Raw genomic sequence first — 22119 nt, 5'->3', positions numbered from 1 at the left:
ACTGAAATGTGCAACAGTACACAAGAGGTAAAGGCAAGAGATACAAGAAGTGTTATAAATCTGAGGGGGCAAACCATGGGTCATAAAACTGCTGTATATGTTGGGTAAACTACTTCCCCTTGCACCCTCACTTCTAGTATCCCTAGAGAACACATACAAAAATTAACAAAAACTGATGACTAGCAGAGGTGGGTTTATGGCAAAGAACTTATAAAATGTAACAAAACTGTATTAATGAGTTCACTTTCAGTGACTTCAATATAAAGAAACAAATTATATATTATCACAAAATACCACCATTTAAAAACAATGTTTCTCATCCAGCAAGGCCTGCTTTCTGGCGGCATTTGTGCATCAGGGCACGCAACATGAACTGTTTGCGTGACAGGCTTCGAACCTGCTTCAAGAACACGTCCAAATCAATAACTCCACGTCTCAATGCTTCTCCCATGTAGTATATAGCATCCTCTGTGGCAGCCTCCTCAGCAAAAGCATTCAACAATCTGGAAAAGACAACATGTCATTATGTGAAATCTTTTTCTACAGTGTTATCTGTGTCCCCACTTCCCTCAGTCTCTCTGGTTGCTTGGTGATCATGAATATTTTATAAGTCAAAAGTGACCTATGTATATTGCTGTTTTTATAGCCAGGCAACCATTTGATCATAATGCTTTACCACAGCAGAAATAACCAAAAATTGGTTAATGACACTGTTATAATTATGCTCATTCCTCAATTCTCATGAAATCCAGTTCTTGCTTCATATGTTTCTGGGTGAGTTACTGTAATAACAAATTTTCGAACATTGTGAGCCATGCTGGTTAGTGTGCTATACACAACCATGTTTTTTTCACTGCACTTTGGGAGTGATTTTACAACAAAACAACAGATTTTCATGTATCAGAAAAGTGTCTGGGTTACGTACAAACAGATTTATAAATAGTAGTTTGAGAAATGAACATATAAAAAGATCTCCAGTGGCTAAATACCTGTGACGTATGTGGCCTGGGAAGTCATGCGCTGTATTTCTAGCAGGCTCAAAAATGTTGTGCTTTTGATTTGATGTAAGCTTTACAATAACTATTATAAAGTAATAACAGTAACAAAACAAATAAATGAAAATCTATACCATGAAAAATGGAAAGCAACAAAAATGTGTGAGAAATATCTTTGCACTAAAGGCTAATGTTCTTAAATGTGCATGTGCACATCACTTGAATACCAGATTGCCTATGTCACAGGTATTTACTTAACTCTCATGAATAGTAAATACACCACAAGATACAGCAAGACAAACAAAATAAAAGGATGGTAAAACAAAGTAAATTAAACAAGATGTGACGGAAAACAAATAGTGTTCCTGGAAAAACAAGTTGCAAAGCTGTGCTCTTTGGAGTACACTGATATTACAAAGGTGTTCTTCACGTCACATTATGTGTCGCTGTCGCACAAATGAGATACAAGGCCAACAGTGAACTTAGGTCATTCTTGCACTACTGTTGGAACCAGGATGGCAGAAGCTCACGGGTGTCTACACCTATTGGCCCAGGCAGGGGAGAAGTACATGGAACAAAGCCCTGGACCAACCACTGAAGGGGTAAGTAATCCCGGTTTGGAGTAAGTGTTAGGGGCATTGCCTGGGGAAAATCAAAGTTGGCTTACTTTACAAATTGTATGTTTTTCCGTGTTATGAAAGCAGGCAGATGCTGTACCTAAATTCAAGAAAGGCATCAGCATTTTGCTAATTATAGACCTAGTTTGAATTTACATAATTTTTCTGAAAGTACTGTACATGACCACCTTCCCATGAATTTCAAATTTAAATTATGCATAGGTCAGCATGGTTTTATTAAATAGAAATCTATAACAACCAATTTAAAGTTTTTCAAACACTTAAAGACAACCACCCGAAGTTGACTGATTAAGGTCAAACCATGCAATGGATTCTTAATAAACACAAATTACAATCAAGAACTGTTGTGTAGATGGACTGTCAACTTAACAACTAAATTATTCACTTCCTTAAACCACAAGGATGGTTTGAAAGTTTATTTTTAGCTTAGCCCCAGACCTCTGATACTCTGTTTTATTGGATAAGCTCAATAATTCTGAACTATCTTCATTTTATGTTAAGTGGTTCAAAAGTTACGTATCAACTGATCTTCCTTTGTTCACATCTTAGGAAACTCTTCTTCTCCCTACTCTGTTATCTAAACCTCTCTTATTCAATGTTTCTCTTAATGACCTCTGTGTTAAAACTGATTATTCCAAATTTCTTTTATTTGCTGATGATTTTAAAATATATCAAGACAAAGTCTGATGAACGCTGTCATCTCTTCAGGCTGGTACTGATTTGGTGATGTGGTGAAAACTGCATGGAATTTAAACCCAACATTATTGAGTGGTTAACACTCCTGCTTCATATTCCAGAGGTCCAGGGTTGAAATCTCAGCCTGGAGACCAGATATCCTGACTGGGTTTTTTTGTGGTTTTCCTCAGTCCTTCCAGGCAAATTCTGGGATAGTACCTTAAATTATGCCATGACTGGTTCCTTCCACATCCTTTCCAATTCGCTGTCATCCCCTCATTTGACGCTACATAGTCAGAGCTACTGCAAAAGCACCGTTAAACTACAAATAAAATAAATACAGTGGATTCCGGTTAATTGGGACATGTCGGGACTAGACCACTTTGGCCCAATTATGCAAAATTCCACGTAAAGAGTTATAACAGTCTGTTCTTTAAGATTTGTCAAAAATAAACGGCTGCCCTGATTAACCGATGGCCCAATTAATCGGATTCTACTGTATATGGAATTTAACATTAAGAAAACTAAAATTATATCTTTCAAATGTAAGACCAATATTATCCTTGTCTGATATTTCAATTTTATGTACTGACTGCATAAAAGATCTTTATGTTATATTAGGCAATAAGCTGTTTTCATCATCATGTTATGTACATTCTCAGGACATTGGGACTTTATTCATTACACTACATATAACATCTCTTCTTTAGACAGTCTTGTTGTCTTACATAAAGTTTTCCACCTCCACAACTGAGAACATTCATCTTTGTTGGTCATCGAACAAAAATCTTCAACATACCAATACACACTGTGCTTTATCAGTTAACAGCAACAAAGGGTTAGCGCTATACATCTGTTCATATATATCATTAATAAATCCCTCCCAAGAGGGCATGAAAACTATTATATAATAAGTTTGGAAAGCAGTCAGTATATTGCATACAGATGCATACACAGACTGTACACTCTGATACAATGATCATGTAACCCTCAGCTCATTTCAGACAATGAATTACTGTTACATACTGTTTATAAAGTGGTGCTGTTGTGGTAACAGCTTCATCCACATCAATCGGCTGCTGCTCTGACATGAGTTCAATGGCTTTATCCAGTTCTTGCTCTTTGTCTTTAAGAATAGTTATGTTTTTATCTAATTCAACCTGCAAAAAGAAAAAAAATGAAAAATCTAACTCCAATGGAATATACATTTCCAAATGTGTTTCTTGGTATTTTGTATCTCATTGGTTTTGATGTTCTATGCAGCTAACAGCCCTCCAAATTTGAATTATGTCTTCTGGATTATGATTTATTTTTGACTTGCAGGTGGTATGGATACAGCCAATAAGCTCCTATGAAATGTTGGTAACAACCTACCATGGCCCCCAATATTAAATTTAATCAAAATCCATTTAGTTTTGGAAATGAAATGGGAACATACCTAGTGTTATTTGTGCAAAGATTGCATAAATTACGATTCTAATGTTATAAACCCAGTTTTGAAAAAGGTTCCTAAAGAATATGTTCTTAGCATATAATTATTTTATGTAACCACTAACTGCAACAGTTGACTAAACTCTGTTTTACCTGAACTGTTTGGTATTTATTCAGTTGTCCAAGAAACTCCTACTGTTATGGCATCCAAAGTTCATCTCTATCAAAACAAAACTATCAATGGACTCAATCTGAGTCACTTTGCATCTTCACAAATTTTCTTTATTTTAAGATTAATTTTAATATCCTCCCATATAACCTCACCTGTTCTTTTTCTAGTCGTGCCAGGATATCCTCCAACTTGTTTTTGCCTTGTGTTAATTCTTGTTGGGTACGGCTCAGAGTTTCCAATTCAGCTTGGGCCTGGAAGAACTGCTCTCCCAGACGTCTGCGTAACTTATCTTCCACAGCAGACAAAAGGGAAGCCCTGATGTGCTTTGTATCAATGGTATCTGTAGCGCCACCTGAATTGTTAGTTGCATTTACTGGTGACGGTGACTTGAAACAAATGTAACATTACACATCAAGCATATTAGTTCATCAACATGTTCTAAGTTCACCAAGAATCAACGGAGATATGACTGAGACTACGCTGAACAATGTCTCCCTTCATCTACACAGACCGCAGAATGAACACTTACACAAGTTATAACCTGGACATCAAAACTGTTACGAACATCTTCAATTACATGGTAGGCATTGCTATTTCTTGGGCATTTCATTTCTTTATTAATTCAATATGATGAATAAATTATTGACTCTTTCCAGACGTTTCTGTAATTAGTAAGACAGTGCTTGTAAGTTCTGAACTTGTACCAGCAGCTAAATATACAACAAACGTCTAACTTCATGCTCTTTTGTGTAAATAATTTAATTATGAATTATATTAGTATTTCAGGATAAGGAAAGACTTTTTCTGGAATTATATTTATTAAATATGATTCCTATATAAATATTCAATCTGTACTTTAAAAGATATTACATGGAACAGAGATATGACATGTACCGACGTGAGGAAAGTAAATTACAAGCAGTTCAGATGAAATTCCTGAAGGATACAGTGGGGAAAACCAGGAGAGATACAATTAGAAACATGTACCTTAGGGGACAGCTCAAGATGTAGAAAATACAAAAATCAAATGGAAAGAAGTAGAATGAAAAAGCATATAACACCAAAAAGATTATTGGAAATGAAGATGAATGGATGAGGACTCAGGGGGCAGACCATGCACATAATGGATAGAGCAAGTTAAGAGAAAAGTAAAGAAGAGAGGAGAGTCCAGAAGGGTGGACGAAATGCAAGAATGGGCAGATAGAGACAGGTGGAGACTTCTATGCAAAAGTAAACCTGTAAGTGTGGAAATGGCATAAGGAAGAAAATACATAATTGGAATTGTTAAATCAGTATATGTTGGTTCAAAACATCTGTAGATTTCTAAACTGGCCATTGGGTGTGTACACATATTACAATATTTAAGATTGCTTGAATTCACAATATCTCTATGAGTAACATAAGCTGTATTTGAGTAAACTCTGTCCATGTATGCCGAATTGTCATTTTTATTGACTGTTCACTTCAAATTACGTAAATGTTATGTGGCAACTGTTTTTTAATAATGCAGGGTTACAGAAGATTACAAAAATGTGCACGTACTGCATAAAACACATCAGAAGACCACAGATTGTGGATACCTGGACTATTAATTTCATTCTGTTTAGAGTAAGGGGTGATGCGTTTCTTTGGGACATCACATAACTTCATGAGGCCAACACTGATACTTTTATGTCTCACTGTTTGAAACAAGATCTCCCTCTAGTTAAATCTAAGCTGACCCTTATTTACAAATTCTATACCTCATCATATGAACAACGCAAGCCAACACACATATGGCAGGCTCTTATGAAACAGAACATATGAGAAACGCACAGAGGCAGGATAGAATTCATGACAGTTGGCATGACTGAAGAAATAAGTTGTCCTGTTACTTTTCAATCATCGCTCATAGGAAGTAACTACATCATAAGAGTCTTCTATCAACAGCTGACAGTTATCCAGCTGATCAAGAAATTCTCCATCATTATGGAACTAAAAGGTTCATTATTATAATTGCTTTGTAGTAACAAGAATTTTGTACACACACCACATTTTCATACCTGGCAGGCATTATGATATTTTTATATAAGTTATATAATTAAGCTATTACACAGAACAGCCAGATTTGACTTCAAGCACAAGTGCTGTGATATTTTTTCTTCTTTACCGTAACACCGTAACAAGATTCAATGGCCTCAGTATCGAGTCCAGTGACAGGCTCTTGTGAACGCAGAAATAAACCTATAAGTTCCACAACAGGTAAGGAATCTCACTACCTGAGTGTCTATTAACTTGTCAAGGACTTTACAGGGACTTACACACCACAAATGTAACTGATCCAGGGCCTATCCAACTTCTCGTCTAATAAATATCTGAAGATTATTTTCCAGGGGTGGGAGGTTTAAATCAGTTGGAGTGTTAACATAACCTCTCATTTCCAGCTAGTGTCAAAATGCCTTAAGATCTCAATACACCCTCATACCATTGTGCTTCACCCCATTTTGTACTAATAATAAGTGATAAAAATGCAAAGAAAATGACCAGACAAACCATGAACTTCACTGTTTGTCCTTTTACTTCAAAGGTTATTCTGTACCTTTTTAAGTATAACACAAAGAATTAAAAGCAAAGTTTACAATGAATCTTGAGAAAAGTAGCATTTGACATCTCATCACAACAAGTACAAAGATGGTTGTCTTCTGGATTGTAGTGCCGTGTAGTCTGGAAGAAGTTTACAAATATTTCAGAGGTCTTTGCTGCCTGAATCATCAGTACCTCTAAGACATTGGCAAACTTCTACCAGAATACACAGTGCTACAACCAAGAGGAGAGCCATCTTCATAATCTTGAAAAAAGCTTTGTATAAATTAATATTTATATTATCATGTTCCTATTATCTCCTATAATTTATCTGTATAAGTTATTACCGAGATTTTTGCTGACTGTGGAGGTGCTGGGTAACTAGGTGGGTATCCAGTAAAAGCATTAACAGATGTAGGTGGATAAGGGTACGAAGTTGAAGGGAAATTAGGGTATACAGCAGCAGGATAAGGTGGGTAGGAATATTGATTGGATGTAGGTGGCTGATAAGCTGAACCAGTTTGGTATGGAGGATACATTGCTGTCATGGGCCCTACACCTGCACCAGGCATTGGCATGTAAGCTGAAACAAACAAATAAACAAACAGAAGTTACTGCACTTTCCATCCATAAAAACAAACCAATAATGATGCCTCCTTTCCTTTAAATACGAGGCGCGTCCACAAAGTAAGTTTCCCACTCGTCCCACAGCTAGCAAACCTTATATTGCGCGAAGCGACTGTGTGTACGTGATAGAGCAATGACGTAGCATGGCGCATGCACTAACGGCACTTCCCGCGTTCTCACAGTAGCATCGTTGGAGCTGTTGAAGATGGAGGTTCTTATTCCAGCTCCCGCCGACTGTGAAGTGCGGTCAGTGATAACGCTAGGCCGCACACGGCTCGACGGACAGCAAGTCTCCTGCAGGAGTTCAGCTGGGAGGTGTTTAATCATTCACCCTACAGCCCGGACCTCGCTCCCAGTGATTTCAATCTTTTCCTACACCTCAAGAAATTCCTGTCCGGTCAGCGTCAGCGTTTTGAGAATGACAGAGAGGCGGAGATGGTTGTCACACAGTGGTTCCAATCCCAGGCGGCAGACTTCTACGATGCAGGTATTCAAAAGTTGGTCCCACGGTATGACAAATGTCTCAATTCCGGTGGCGAATATGTTGAAAAATAGCTGGACACTTGCTGTATCTGTTGCAATAAATATTCCCATGAAATTGTGTTTTGTTTCTGTAAACGGCCCCAGGGAAACTTACTTTGTGGACGAGCCTCGTACTTCAGTCTAGACAGCAAGGCTGTGGAGTCAGAAGCAATTTTAGGCGGAGTCAGTAAAAATGTACCGACTCTGACATATAATATTAAGAACACTTTTGCTACCGTGTGAGCCGTCGGCAGCCTCACGCTTAGGGAGATTCAACGATGCATTGAGCCACACGGTGTGGGGATAATGCTTTGTAACTTTGGCTCCGGTACCTTAATAATACAAACTGTCTACAAATCAACCAATTTCTGCAATAACCATTAGACTTATATTTAAACATAGGTTATAAGTCTAAAAAGTAGCCTGATTATTCACGTGGTGGTGATGGAATCTCTTGTGGTACCATTTACCATTTTAGTAGGTTTACCATTATTAATACATATTGAGTTTTTATGAAGGAGTAGGAGGTTTTAGTACCGACTCCACAGACCTGCTAGACAGTATAGCTAGCAAGAACAATATAATGTTATATAATTACTGATCTTTTTATGTGCATAATTTGCACTAGTACAGATTCTGAATTCTGACCAAGTTAAATTTTCCAGATACAACAACAAATATATAATGAATCTAGTAGCACAAAGAATAAATTATCAATTACACAATTCAGTGATCTATTTATAGTTATAATTTCTACTAATACTGACTACAGATACATTAAATTCATCAGATGTAACATCAAAATTGTGCACCATTTCAGTGTTTGTAGTTAGAAAACCTAAGGACAGCTGTTTTGTATAGAAATTGTTGATAAGTTGAGAAGTATTAGCTGTGATGTGACGCAAGTGCTGAAGTCACCCCCTCCCCAACTCCTGCAGCCTGAAGTTGCCAAGATGGACACACAGTTCCAGCACTCTTGAAACAGTGCATTCCCAGACATTCCTGAGCAAAACTGAAGGAACTAAAATCATCCAGAATGGTGGTGAAGAGCAAATAATTATCCAAGAAAGGTCTCAAAGCAACGCAGCACCTTCTCACACCTGCATGCCTACATAAGAATGTGAGTTCAGGGTATTTTGTTGTGCAACTAGTGAGTTCAGAGCTGTGCGCTGGAAGTGAGACATAATCACTGGGGAAGTTGCTGTGGCCAAGTTCAGTGACTGCAACACAGCAATGGATGCAATGCATGTGATGAAAAGTTGTGAGATGTGAGCAAGCAATAACAAAGCATTGCAGTACGCATGAGAGAACAGAATGATAAAGACTGATTTATAAACTAACAGAACTACAATCACGAAAGTAATTAATTGTAAGAACAGTGAGTAAAATAAATCAATATTTCATGAGTAAAGAATCCATAGCAGTATAACTATTGAAAACTATTATAACATAATTCATAGAAACAGACTGCCTTTAGTTCCAATTTAAAATTGCCAAACTAAAATTTACTCACTGACAAACTACAATAACAGTACTCACACTGTGTAGGGTATGGAGTGGCGGAGGCCATATCAGAACGTTTCTTGGCATACACTGGAGGTTGCTCTCCAAAAGTCACTATCATGACCTGAATCAAACCTAGAAGGTCTGATGAAACCTGTGAAAATAAATGGGACAAGATTTCTATTAAAATCAACCTTACTTCATACATGTACATTCAAGTACACAACACAATCACTGTAAACATTCATCATTATCCTTGAGAATATCTCTCTCTGCATTTGGAAGAAGATGAAGTTGGAATTTTTCAGCAAGCTGGACCGTTGCCTCATTATACCTCTCAACTGGTTCTTGTGGAGTGTGTCAAAAGTGGCCAAATTGGATAAAATCATTTAAAAAAATCACTGCAGTTGTTGAAACAGAGGTGCAAAGTAGGATTTGCAGATCTCACAGCAGGCAGTAAAAAAATGGCTTGTCTTCTGGGTTGCAGCACCATGTAGACTGGTAGAAGTTTATTGTTTCAGAGGTCCTTGCTGCCTCCATCAACAGAAATAATTGTTAACTTTACCAGACTACATGGTGCTACAACCCAGAAGACAAGCCATGTTCAGAGATCCAGAGGTGTGGACTGAAATCAGTTATCATCTAGATATCTCTTGCGCTAGACAAGAGGTGCATGTGGAAATTTACTGACAATTATTTTCTTCTACTTCATTTCAGCGATTTATTTCTTCAGCTGGTATAAGAGTTGAGAAAACATAGTCTTCTAAAACACAGGAGCAGCTTTCTAAAGCACTGGCAGTTGGAAAGACAGTAAATGCAGCCCGTTCTACATTAAACTGCAGTACTCACTGTACATCGCAACTGTCCACATTCCAGGATTTACATAGAAAATGGGTGACTACTGAACATTACTTACAGGTGTCCAATCATGAAGATATGGCAAATATATCTTGCCATTATTGTCCACATACATTGACACTTTGATCTGCATATCAGGCGTTGGCTTCACGTAACATATCGGGGCATTATTAGGATGCGTGTCCATCAACCAGATACATATGGGAATATTGTACATAGAGCCTGCACAAAGAACCAAATTAAAATCACGTAGTTTCGTAGTTAAAAATAGCACAACAGATGTAAAAAGCCTGCGTAGAAAGTCTGGTAAATAAACATTTAAATATCTATCATTCTATCCACTGACATGTCATAGTTCTTACATTTCTGCTTTCTGTTACAGTGCAGTAAAATCTGGACTATGGGCAAACATGGAAATAAAACAATTAAACAAAGCTAAAACAGCTGAGACGTATTCATGACTAGAACACCAGATCATGTTTCATTAGATCAGAAAAGGGAATCAAACAAAAATAAAGGCTTAAGACAAAATCTCTTTTATAGTTGATACAGAAAATTTAACTATTTTGAACCAAACTACAGAGTGTCATCACACATTCCAGGACTACAGAACAAATTTCACAGCAAAATATACTGGCACCTTTGACTCTTTTGGAATGTATATTATTTCATGAAACTAAAAATTATCACTGTTACTGATCTTTAAAACACAAAGCAGTAAAGTTGGCAGGTAGCAGCCTGTTTTATTTGCTCCATAAGGACAGTGCTTTAGTTACACTAGACTCAACACACCCCCAGGTGTTGGAAAGTCCCAGGGAATTAGAATGTCACATGCATCACAAGTATGTATACCCAGAACTAAAAACATAAACCAGCTCTATGTTCTTCCATTATCATATGGGGAACTGAGAAATGTTTGATGAAAAGGTTGTAACACTGACACAGCAGTAACTATACCTGCCCAACCTAATGGATCCAACCTGTCACATTATGGAATGGCAAATATAACAATCAACTTTTGTTCTTTATTCCTGTATCCCTTTTTGGAGCATAGGGCCTCCTTTCGGAGGTTTCCTTGGGTCTATTAATGTGTGTGTTTGTGAGTAGTGAGTGACCAGCCCACTGACTCTACACAATTTCTACTCAATCCTGATTTTGACTGCCAGAACCATCTAGTAGTGAATCAGGAGAGACTCGGGTGGGAAATGGCCGCTTGTATCATGCTCGTAAGGCTCTTTTACATTCCGTAAATCTACGACATGGGACCGCCGGCTTTACTTCCCCTCCGAAGGAAGTTGTGCTACGGATTTCTATCACCCTTCCAAATCCATCGACCTCAGCCAGGTTTGAACCAGCGAATCTTGGGTCCAGTGGCAAGCATGTTAACCACTAGCCCACTGAGGGTGATAATCAACTTTTACAAGTACCTAAAATTTACAAACTTCTACTAGTTTTAGTCACCTTATCTTCTCTCTTTTAATGCTGCTAATGCCCATTGTTACACAAGGTCCAAATAAAAGTTGCTTGTTCTTCAGATAAATCAAAACCATTACTCACCTTTGTAAGATACAGGGATTGTCCCTTCAAGGTTGAACAGCTCCATCTTACTCCCATCATTGAAAACTGTCAATGAAACAATAAAACACTAATTCACTATACACAGGTGCCCCCCAAAAAAGATGTACACACAAATTCAATTAATGAAATAAAGATATTTTAATAAACAAAACCAATACATACATAAGAATTGGCACTTTGTGAATTATATTCTGTGAAATGAAAGAAATCAGGTTTATTTTGTTGTTTTGCTATGTAAACTGTGTTCACCATCGAGTTTTCAAAACACATTCACTGCAATACAAATATGCAAATTATATATTCAGAAACATTTTATGAAATTACACAGGACGAAACAAAAATTTAAAGTCACATTCTTGTACACATATTTATGCAAACTTTGCATAGTGTAAAGTAAAAGTGATCCAACAGTCAGCTATAAAAGACCTTGAGTAACAAGATGAATTTACTCAGCCTGTTAAAGAAAGTAAACCCATGCCTTCTTGTAATGAATGGGTCACAATCCAGTACAGGTAACCCTCAATTTACGCTGGGGATGCATTCCTGGACGAACCGGCGTAAATTGAAACTCTTTTTATAATGTAAATCAATGGGAAGTCAATGACATGTGTTCCCAGCACCCAAACATTGACGTCTTAAGTTCCTCAAAAATTGACTTTGTCTTATCCGCGATAGCAATTTCAGCCAAGGGAATGTTTTTTCGATTCATGTCATCCAAATATAGAACAGTTGCTACTGCAGAATAGTGGTCGAACAACAACACAAACACGTTTAGCACATTCAATGTGTCAACAAGAAGCGAACTGAGCGCATTTTTCCTTGCTCCCTTATCAGGCTGAACGCAAATGACTCACCGTGAAGAGTGACCAATGCTCACGTGACTGTTGTGCAATGTTGGCAGATTTTTAGGAGATTATCTAGAAACTACTGTATTTATAATTTTTATTCAAAATCAGCGATGTAAGAATTATGATTTAGTATAAGAATCAGTACGAGAAACATTGTAAAACGTTATAAATAATAGTAAAATATTTTTTTCACTTTTTGACTTGCTGGTTTCAAAAGCGGCGTTATTCTGAATCGGCGCAAATCGAGGGTTACGTGTATATTAAGTTGAACGTTAATGACATGCTGACGACTTACTAACAACAAGAACTCATGCTATCTGATGTTCTCACAGAAATGAAGATACTGATATTCATCTTCTAGATTGTAACACCATGCAGCCTTATAGGTAGATACCAGTGCTTCGGAGGAACATACTGTGTCCATCTTTGGGACCTAAAGAGGAAGGCAGCAACCTCCTATGAAACACTGGTTACCTACCTATGAGTTACATGGTATCACAACCCAGAAGACCAATATCAACAGAAATATAATTAGAAATACATACTGCAAATTTATTATTTCAGCTAACAATGTTCTCAGAGAAGATTAATAAAATTTAAAACTTGTATATGGGAGAGATAATATTAAAACTTATCACATAAGAACAAGGGTTTAAGGGTTTTGATTAGGTTTATCTCTCAGGACAGGGTCCAGCAGTAGGCTCTACACAACATGGTAATGAATTTTCTTGATTCCTCAAAAGGAAAATCAACAAGTAATAGAGAGAATGTGGTGAGGATTTTCGAACTTCAAGTAAACAAAAAAAATCTGAGTTCAATATGATTAAAAATACGTACCAAATGGTTCCCTCTTAGGAGTAAGGTTTCTATAGTGTTTCATTGTATTCATTACATCTCGTCTTGTAATGTCTGGATTCTGATACTGAAAACAGAAACACTCATATACAGTAGCTTAAACACTGTTATGAAACAACTCATTTCACACAAGAAATGCCTAAATTATATACCTTCATCAACTGTGACACATAAGTTTCTACTCTAAGCTGATGACGATAATTTAATGGGAAAAAACATGTAAGAGCCATTAAGGAAATCACAAAGACTCTATAATACACCAGTATGTATTTTGGTCTAGAAGTAAAAACAAAAGAATGATGTCTCATTAATGGCAAGCAGGAAATGTTGTATAGGTCTGCATAAGATTGGACCTGGCAGCATATATAATGTTATATTATGTTATATAGAATATTTTGGGGCATCATTCTTTTGCAAATAAGAAGTCATTCATAGTTACTCTCATCTTATATTTGTAACATTGAGGGCTCCGTATCTGTCCCCTTCAAGAAATAGATTGAGATAACACAAAACAAACTTGGCTTCCAATATCTTTGAACTGTTTCTCAAACATGAGAGTAATCAATGTTTTTAGAGTGTTATTAAATAATTTATTTGAAGGATAATGGCATTTATGCATTAAAAGAAACATGTATTAATGACACAATAGTGAGGGCAGACTGGAAAGAGAATGGGTGTTATTTGGGCTGGAATAAAAGAAGTCAGGCTTAGGTGGGGTATGGGTAACATATCTAAAGATAAACTTCTGGCTGAGGCCAAATGGTCTTCAGGCCAGACTGGGTTAAATTCTAAAAATCTGTCCCATGCAGACCTCTACCTGGAAGCATCAGACACACATACAAAAAAATTCTAATGATCCCTCTACATTTTGAGTCTCACATTCATTATCATATAATTTGATAATCTAGGCTTTAGTTTTTTCTGTGACAAATTTCATAAAAATAAAACTGCTGGAACTTACTTTAGATAAATATTGCTTTAGATCGTCTTCCATGTGCAGCATTACGTAGGTTTCAATAGACTGTACTAACAAAGGATCTTCACAACCTGAAATACAAAAATAAAAGCAAGATTAGGTATTTCTTTATCAAGCTGATGATGTATTGATGTATTAATTTGTGTGTATCATTGAGGAAAAATTAGATACTGAAACAGGTGGGTGTTGTGGCTCCTATTCTTCAACCTAATAAAACTTTCTGTGTTGTGAAAGATCATGTTTAAGTTTTTCAGATCTCCCATGTTCCAGCAGTTTGCCAGTCATCAGCAAAAATTATGTGGAGACTCTTGGAAACACGCTGCCACATACATTATCATCAATGTCATCGCTCAATTTCTTATTGTCAATTATCAGAAAACGCAACTGTGCAGAGGCTCTTGGAAAATAATTATTTATTCGAAACAATATCAATTCTGAATCCTACAAGTTTAGTTTGTCTTCTTATATAACATAAAATGGCTATGAGGAAAAATAAATATTAAATTAGCTGCAGGAAAGCAGAATGTGGATCTTCAGATATGGGGTTTCCTAAATCAGCAACTTCATCAAGGACAGTTTCAGACAGATTCAGGGAATGAAGACTCTGCTTCGAGATTGGGGATGGTGTAGACGCTGGAAGATTGTGACAAGCTCTTGAATCCGATGGTGAAAACAGAATCAAGGTACTGGAGAGTGAACTAAGCAATCTGGCTACAACTAAATCCTTTACATGTATAACTACAGATGTCATGAATAAGCTGCATCAATTGTTATGGGATTTCAATTCTGGCAAATACTGCAGTTACCATCTTCAGGGTGAACACCTGTTTGGGACTTACAAAGATCTGGCAGCCCTGAAGAATTGAGCGGGTTATTGATGTGGCTGGGTGAGTAGACAAGCAGTTTGCTATCCAATGTCTTACAAATGAATATTTTTTTTCCTGGAAAAGGGTCTTATAATCATGCAGGCCAATACAGTGCATGCTACACTAAAACAGTACTTTAAACCACTGTTTGTTTCCCTGCCAGGTTCTGCAGTGAGAATATGTCAAATGAGGTTAAGAGATAATTACAATTTAAAAATAATCAACTTCCATATGGTATGGATGCAGGTACAACTAACTGGGCCATTATTCTTCAAGGACATAATTAACATTAATATTCTTCTATTCTATTCTAAGAAAACATGCTGTTGAAGGAAATAATCGCTGTTTACAGTGCAGCTTTTTCCGATTGTTAAAGCACATAGTACATAAAGTTACAATTGGGCTTTAAAGGACTGAAGTGGCCTAACCCAAAGATTGGTATTGTTTGGTTAGTGGCTAGTCGAGATTTAGGAGCTGCTAACATCACGTGTTGGATGAACCTCCGTATATGTGAATTCAACCCAGGAATTAACTACATGACAACTCTGTGCAAAATTAAAATATTAACGTTCCTTATTTACATCACTGAGTTCTATTAGTGTCATTGCCTCCTCACCTGAATGGAGATTGAGTGAAGCGACGTTTCAGAAAGAGCTATGCAAGCCTAACAGTTGTAATGAGTTCTCACAATAAAATGAAGTCTGTAAACGTAAGTATGATTTTTCTTATGACCTCAGACTGCCTTCACTTGATCAGTTGATGTGTAAGATGACAACTCATGCTATGACAATTTCTATTAAACAAATTGATTTGAAAGCCTGATAAAGTTCTAAAATTGCATTTGTAACTGAAAAATTAAGTAATACAAAACAATTACACACTCATCATATCGCTACAACCCTGAAATACAAAACATAAATTAGTATACCAATACGTTCTTAGCATTAGAACCAAGGCTATAAACACGGATTATCTGTGGCCATAGTCATGGTATCTTAAGATTCATCGGTGGTCTCGAGTGATTATCGACTTGTAATAAAATATACTCATCATTCTTTGCAATAAATTTTATGGATTAAATTATTCATTCATGACGGTCGGAAATTTATTTGAATTTTCTTTGTTACGCAGTGTTGCAATCTTCGCCCATTGAAATTCAGATTATATCTTATTATCCTTGACCCAAATTCAACCTAAATAGCAAACCCCAAATTGCTCAAGAGAGTCGTCAGATGTGAAAGTGTGATAGTATTAATAGAAAGATTAAGGGTGGCGTAGGAAATAGCATGATCTTGACAAAACAAAGTCTGTGGACTGAGCAGGAACCACCCGAATTCATACATGCGTCCTTATGAGTCACCAAGGGCTGGATGCCTTTCTAGAATAATTCAGACTGCAAGTTTGGCATTTGGTATTATCTATGATTCAAGTAGTCATCCCCAGGAGTCGCCATCTCCACAAAGTTGCAAGATTTAATTTGTGCTCTGATTATGTAATTTATAATCCGAACATGTCCTAGGTAAAATTTACATGCATAAAGTAATTCCATGTACGTAGAACAGAATTTTACAAGAACTTCCAAATTATAGGTTATTAGTCCGTACCTACTTATGCGGAAAGTGGCCCTTGGCGTAAACGTTATGAGGGTCTGTTGATGAAGAAATAGTTTAATATTAAAATAGAACGGGAAGTTCTGTTTTATTTTTCCACGGCATAGAGTGTGTGATATTTTGGAGAATTCCACTTTGTTAAGGCAACTCCAAGCATAGATAGCAATAAGGATACAATCAGCTCCCTGACATTTTGAAAACGTATTGCGAAATAATTTAATCTCGACCATAACATATCGAGAAACAAGTTGCGTGCCTATCATTTTTTAATGTGGTATTAGGAAGATAGAAAATTTATAAATGCAAAATTTAAAAAAATAATTAAATTCGACTGCTTCCATAGCCTTGGTAATTAAAATAAAAAATTGCTTGGTAATGGAAATGAAATAATTCAACATTCATCGCCTTGATGACTGACCTCTGAAATGTTGGTCGAAATTTACCAGACTACACGGCGCAATAACCCAGAAGACAGCAATCTTCGTACTCATCGCCAAGAGAACCTCAAATCCTTCTGTAATAGTGGGATGATAGTTAACGTTGTTACCGACTGGTCGCCAGATCGTTTCTTAACAGAGCGGATAGATGGCAGCACAATGAATATGTCTTTCAAGCTTTACTATAGAACTGTGCTTGGCACATACGCTTATATGTTGTTGACATGCGTTGAAGCACACTACACGTGTCCGCCGAAAAACGTGCAGTGCTGACGGCCCTCTGCGCCCAAACATTGAATCATAGTATGTTAATCTTGCTTGGATGGATGTGATTCAAATCCTAAACATCCAACGGAATCAAATGATTTCTTAACACTTTTCTTCAGAATTGTATTTCTCATTCAATTTTGAAAAACAGAGACACATACATTGGGGCCATTATTACGCCCCTGTAACACGCAATTATAAGTTTGAATTGAAACTACACGAATATAAAATATCGATTACCTACGTCTGTACCATTTATTTGTATTCTATTCCTAAAGATGGCGCACTGAGGTAAGACATAGATGCCATCTTTAGGTAATCTCAAAAACGATGTTACAACAAATTTAATGGATTTCAGGTTTTCACGAAGGCAAGTCTGAATGAGGAAGCAAGGACCACATTATACGGCGCAACATACCAGAAGACAGCCACCTTAAAATTTAAATAGATCTGTACTTATTTCTGCAAAAAGTAACAAAGATCTCCTCTGACCAGGAGTTCTCAACCCGCGGTCCGCCGATGTATGTCTCGTCAGCACTTCACAGTAAAAATCGCTGCATGCATCTGTTCTGCTTGATGAGGATTATAAAATTTGCAAATAGGTCCCACCTTAATGACATCGATAAAGTAAAACGCATTGCCAGATATCTTAATAACGACTGATTCTGTTAAAATATCATCAAATTACGGAATCCTGTATGCAATAGTTTGTAGCATTTTTAACACATTGTCTAGAACCTTCAGTAAAGTGTTCTCATTTATAAACAGTCTACTCGCGAGTAGATAAGAAAGGATAAATGTGGCCAGAGGCAAATTTCGGGATATACAGCGGTCGAATTTTTCCTAATCCGTGTATATCACGTTTCGTCCAGCATTTTCGACGCAGAGAGACAGCTCGAACATGTTAATAGTTTATGAATTCGTACTTCTACCTTCAGTTAGCGTCTCTGATATCATGTCACACTTTTAGTCCCGCGTCATGACAACAAATATTCATCATTGGTCGCTGTTGCACCACATAAGTGTCGGCGTGATAGAAAAGTGGAAGGCTACCATTGGGGTCATTGGGGCAGAAGAGGTGGGCGAATGCTGGTCTCGTCTTCACCAATGACTCTCAAATGAAGTAAATACCAAGTGTCTTTCAGGAGTACCGTAAAAGATGGCCAGAAATCATTTCGAATATGAGGTTCTGATAGCAGTGTGGTTTTATAGGTGATTAGCAACGTTTCGAGTCACCGAAAAGGGAAATTTCCTCTTAAACTTAAAATAATGAATTAAACGAAAATAAATTCAGTCCAGTTCTTAGTCCCGACATCTATTTATTCCTTCTTATTAGGTTTCCTAGGCAAAATTATTCGCGTATTCCTTTCCCCGCCTAAGTTGTTACATAAAATAATATCAGTAAAATCTGTAACATTTCAGTTCGAATATTCACACATTTACAAAAGTCCTGTATGTGGGTCACCAGCGAACAATGCATGTCAGCGTGTGGAACCACAGCAGTTAGGTACACTGTACCGTGCCATTCTCACATTTTGAATTGGCGTCCCGAAACATATTCTCCTTTCCGCGCAAGATCGGCTAAATTCGTGAGAGTCCGAATGTATAAAATGGCTGCTATTGGCTGAGAAAACTTGCGCGGCAGCATCACATCCGTGGGTAGACTGTGTCTCCACGGCGTTGGGTCGGTAGCTCCCATTCATGTGCTACTGGTGATTGTAGGAGGACGACGGTGGAACGAGGTGTTAAGAAACTGATCGCCACATGTCCACGACAACAGCTACCAGGGTTCGTATCTTTAGTGTTAACGAAACACACAATTACTGCCTGCCATCCACTGTATTACATATGTGTGCACATTGCATTCCGATTGAAGTGAAGTTATGTTAGTTATTCTAAGGCATTGCCTGCAAGTATTATAATCGATTCAGAAGTTGCCATCCACAAGTATCGATGGAACGTCTTAATGCCATTAAAGATTGTATGAAAAAGTGAAATATCACGAACTAAATAAATATTTGGCGTAAGTGAACGAACTAAAATATCACACGACATATGCTAGCATGGAGTATCTCACCGTTAACAGCTCTGGAAATAGACCAGCGGGCTGGCTGTGGTGGGCATTTGGAAACTTTATCTAGAGTGAAAATTAGACAGGATCTTTTTAGAAATTTAGTAGCTACTTTTATGTGACGGCAATGCAAGTAAGTGGCGAATTCTCATCTAGAAATTAGGTCGTTTGGAAATGCAATATTATTAAATCCCTCCAACATTCACAATGCTAAGGAATTTTAATAATAATTCAATTCTTTATTATTATCAGTGTGTTACATCAACATTTAGGTTAGGTCAATTACAGATACTGCACAAGAGAAAAACACAATAACAAATACAACAAAGAGATTATCATAAAATTACATGAGTGTAAGGGACATTTATACATAACTTGGGTCATTTAGACGAACATGAGACGGCAATATAATAATAATAATATGAATATGATACGCTGCTGTTGTGGGATGTAGTATAACATTTTTTTTATATTCCTCCAATTCTGCCGGCCAATACTAGCCAGACCGGAGCATTAGCCATTGATTTTTTCTTTTGGAGAACATCGTCATATCACAGCATTTTTTATTCTTGTCATTGCTTGCAGATATTTATTCTCGAAACATATGAATACTCTTGCATAACACTTGGCATGATAATTCATTTTTCACACACGTGGCATGACTGCACATGTGGTCGCCTGGATGAATGGCAATTGTTGATCCGTGATACAATTGGCATTGTATCCCTACATTATTTCACTTTTCTCAGTGTGACACCATTTTCTTTGTTGGGGGGGGGGGGGGGTTTACAGTATTTCTATATGTATTCATATAATCCCATACTTTTTACTTGAAGTAGTTTCCGAATTCGATCCGGTTAATTTTCGACAATGGAATGTTTTTACAATCTCTATATCGAACTTATAAAATTGTGGCGAGCGTTTCGGAAGGTTCGCTGTAATTTCTTCAAACTGAGAACATGGTACAGATTGTTAATTACGCTTTTTTGCATGTTCATTAACATTAACATTGCGGATAGCGTCGGCCAGTTGCATGACACACCTCCTCTGTAATATCGATTTGCTATAAATCGATTTCCGTCTGTGTTGGGCCGTGGCTTTGACACGAGGCTCAGAAGTTGCATCATGCATTGCCACGCCATGTGCTGCCCCCACGCGCAGGTGCAGCTGAGGGAAGGTAGTTCATTGTCAATGGAGTTACATTACCGTCGATAATAATTTCTTATCTTATCGAGGCGTTTGCTTGACATTACGTGACGTATAATTCTGTAGAAGTTGCATCAGCAATCGAACTGCAGGGGGGATTAACCAGGCAGATCTAAATTGAACCCAAAGTTTACGTCTGTTTTTGAAGACTCCATTTTATGGAATGTGACGTTTTGGCATTTTCGATGTTGACGTGTGGTTTTTTTTTTTCAGAGTTGATAGAAGAAATACTGAAATGGCATATGTGGAAGTTTTAAAACGTGTTTGTAGACAGAGCTTTCTTTTACTCTTTTAAGGCCTATGTTAACAATCAGGAACTTTGCATTTTGTCAATGTAGTGTATTTGTGGGTTTCGTGAGATTCTCATAGTAAACAGCGTTCTTTTCACAAAGTGCATGGTCAGAACGCATTGTGGGCTCGTCGTGTCTGTCCGTCCATCTAATCGATTCAACTCGAGAACCACTGGTCGAATTTGAAGTTTGATGTGGAGTCTGTGATGTTCTGCACGACCTCAAAATTGAATTTATGAATATCCTACGAACCATCGACAAATGCAGATTTAATAACTCCATATACACGTTGCAAAGAACGCATGGGGATATTATGTGTGTTCTCGTACGGAATACACTTTCCGATCTTGTTTCCTTGAACAGCTGATTTTTTTAATGGGAAAGTTTTGTTTTCTTTGCGGTACGGACTTAATTTTTAAATATTATTTGGACGCACTTCGGCTTCAGAGGGTTAATAGCGATACAACACCCAGCTAATTATACGTTTTTAACCCGGAAGAATGAAACTAACAAGCAAAGGATTAAAATAATAACACGTATTTTCTACGAATGGACCCAAACAGGATATGTCGAAGAATACTGACTGCTTCGTCTTGAGGGTACAGGACATTCTTCTGAGACGGAACGGGCCAGCGGTCTACCGACTTTTGAAACAAAAATTCATATAGTTATCTCTGGGATTCAAAATGATAAACTTTTCAGGTTCAAACAGCAAACGTAGATCTTCATTAAATCTTTATCTGAAGTTGCAAGAACCTTCTTCACCCGGAATCAGAGTTAAACCCACGTGGCATTACATCATTTTTCAGAGCGTGGCGGGAGTTCACTCCACTCTAAACAGAATACTAGCGCGCATGCGTGCATTAATTGTAAGGCACGGATGTCATACCAGAACGTATTGCGTCAGTCAACATATGGCTGGCGTAGTCTGCGTTTTATTGCCGCCAGTTGTATACGTAAAATAAATGAATTTGCGTGCGTCATTCACGAAAATACGTAATTATAAGATTAGTTCAGCGATCGTTCTGTGTATTTCAGGCTGCTACATTTCTGTTACCTCGCCAGCGACCATAGACTCTGAAACAAAACACAGGCAGACATACAATGAGTGAGAAATATAATGTGTCCTTCT

The 22119-nt window shown here is 37.3% G+C and overlaps 3 protein-coding genes across 4 annotated transcripts in view; 1 reads left to right on the top strand and 2 right to left on the bottom strand.

Moving 5' to 3' along the window:
- Nucleotides 1–176: 176 nt before the first annotated feature.
- On the bottom strand, nt 177–16060 carry TSG101 (tumor susceptibility gene 101). The gene is made up of 10 exons (XM_022059034.2): nt 15723–16060; nt 14226–14311; nt 13247–13331; nt 11541–11606; nt 10042–10205; nt 9162–9279; nt 6821–7056; nt 4064–4297; nt 3335–3468; nt 177–503 (listed from the first exon to the last, which is right to left on the bottom strand). The coding sequence occupies exons 2-10, from the start codon at nt 14265–14267 to the stop codon at nt 317–319; spliced, it is 1266 nt and encodes a 421-aa protein (XP_021914726.1). The 5' UTR covers nt 14268–14311; nt 15723–16060; the 3' UTR covers nt 177–316.
- Nucleotides 16061–19050: 2990 nt separating this feature from the next.
- path (solute carrier family 36 member pathetic) overlaps nt 19051–22119 on the top strand; it is a 63850-nt gene continuing 60781 nt past the window's right edge. The window contains exon 1 of one of the 2 annotated variants that reach the window (XM_022059052.2): nt 19051–19208. Coding sequence is in view for 1 of the 2 variants with exons in the window: in XM_022059051.2 (XP_021914743.1) it covers nt 19185–19208 (24 nt within the window). In the remaining variant the exon portion in view is untranslated. The remainder of the gene's footprint in view (nt 19209–22119) is intronic. The other variant, XM_022059051.2, reaches the window with a different exon arrangement.
- The window catches only part of Polr2L (DNA-directed RNA polymerases I, II, and III subunit Rpb10), a 67072-nt gene continuing 65217 nt past the window's right edge, over nt 20265–22119 (bottom strand). The window contains exon 4 of the mRNA XM_087341269.1: nt 20265–22064. The gene's annotated coding sequence lies outside the window, so the exon portion shown is untranslated. The remainder of the gene's footprint in view (nt 22065–22119) is intronic.

The sequence above is a fragment of the Zootermopsis nevadensis genome, unplaced genomic scaffold (genome assembly GCF_977971745.1).
Source record: "Zootermopsis nevadensis isolate Lab colony 2312 unplaced genomic scaffold, Znev_1.0 Znev_ptg000003l, whole genome shotgun sequence".
NCBI classification, from domain to species: Eukaryota; Metazoa; Arthropoda; class Insecta; order Blattodea; family Termopsidae; genus Zootermopsis; species Zootermopsis nevadensis.
Note: the sequence above shows the minus strand (reverse complement) of the source record. Positions and strands in the feature narration are given on the sequence as shown.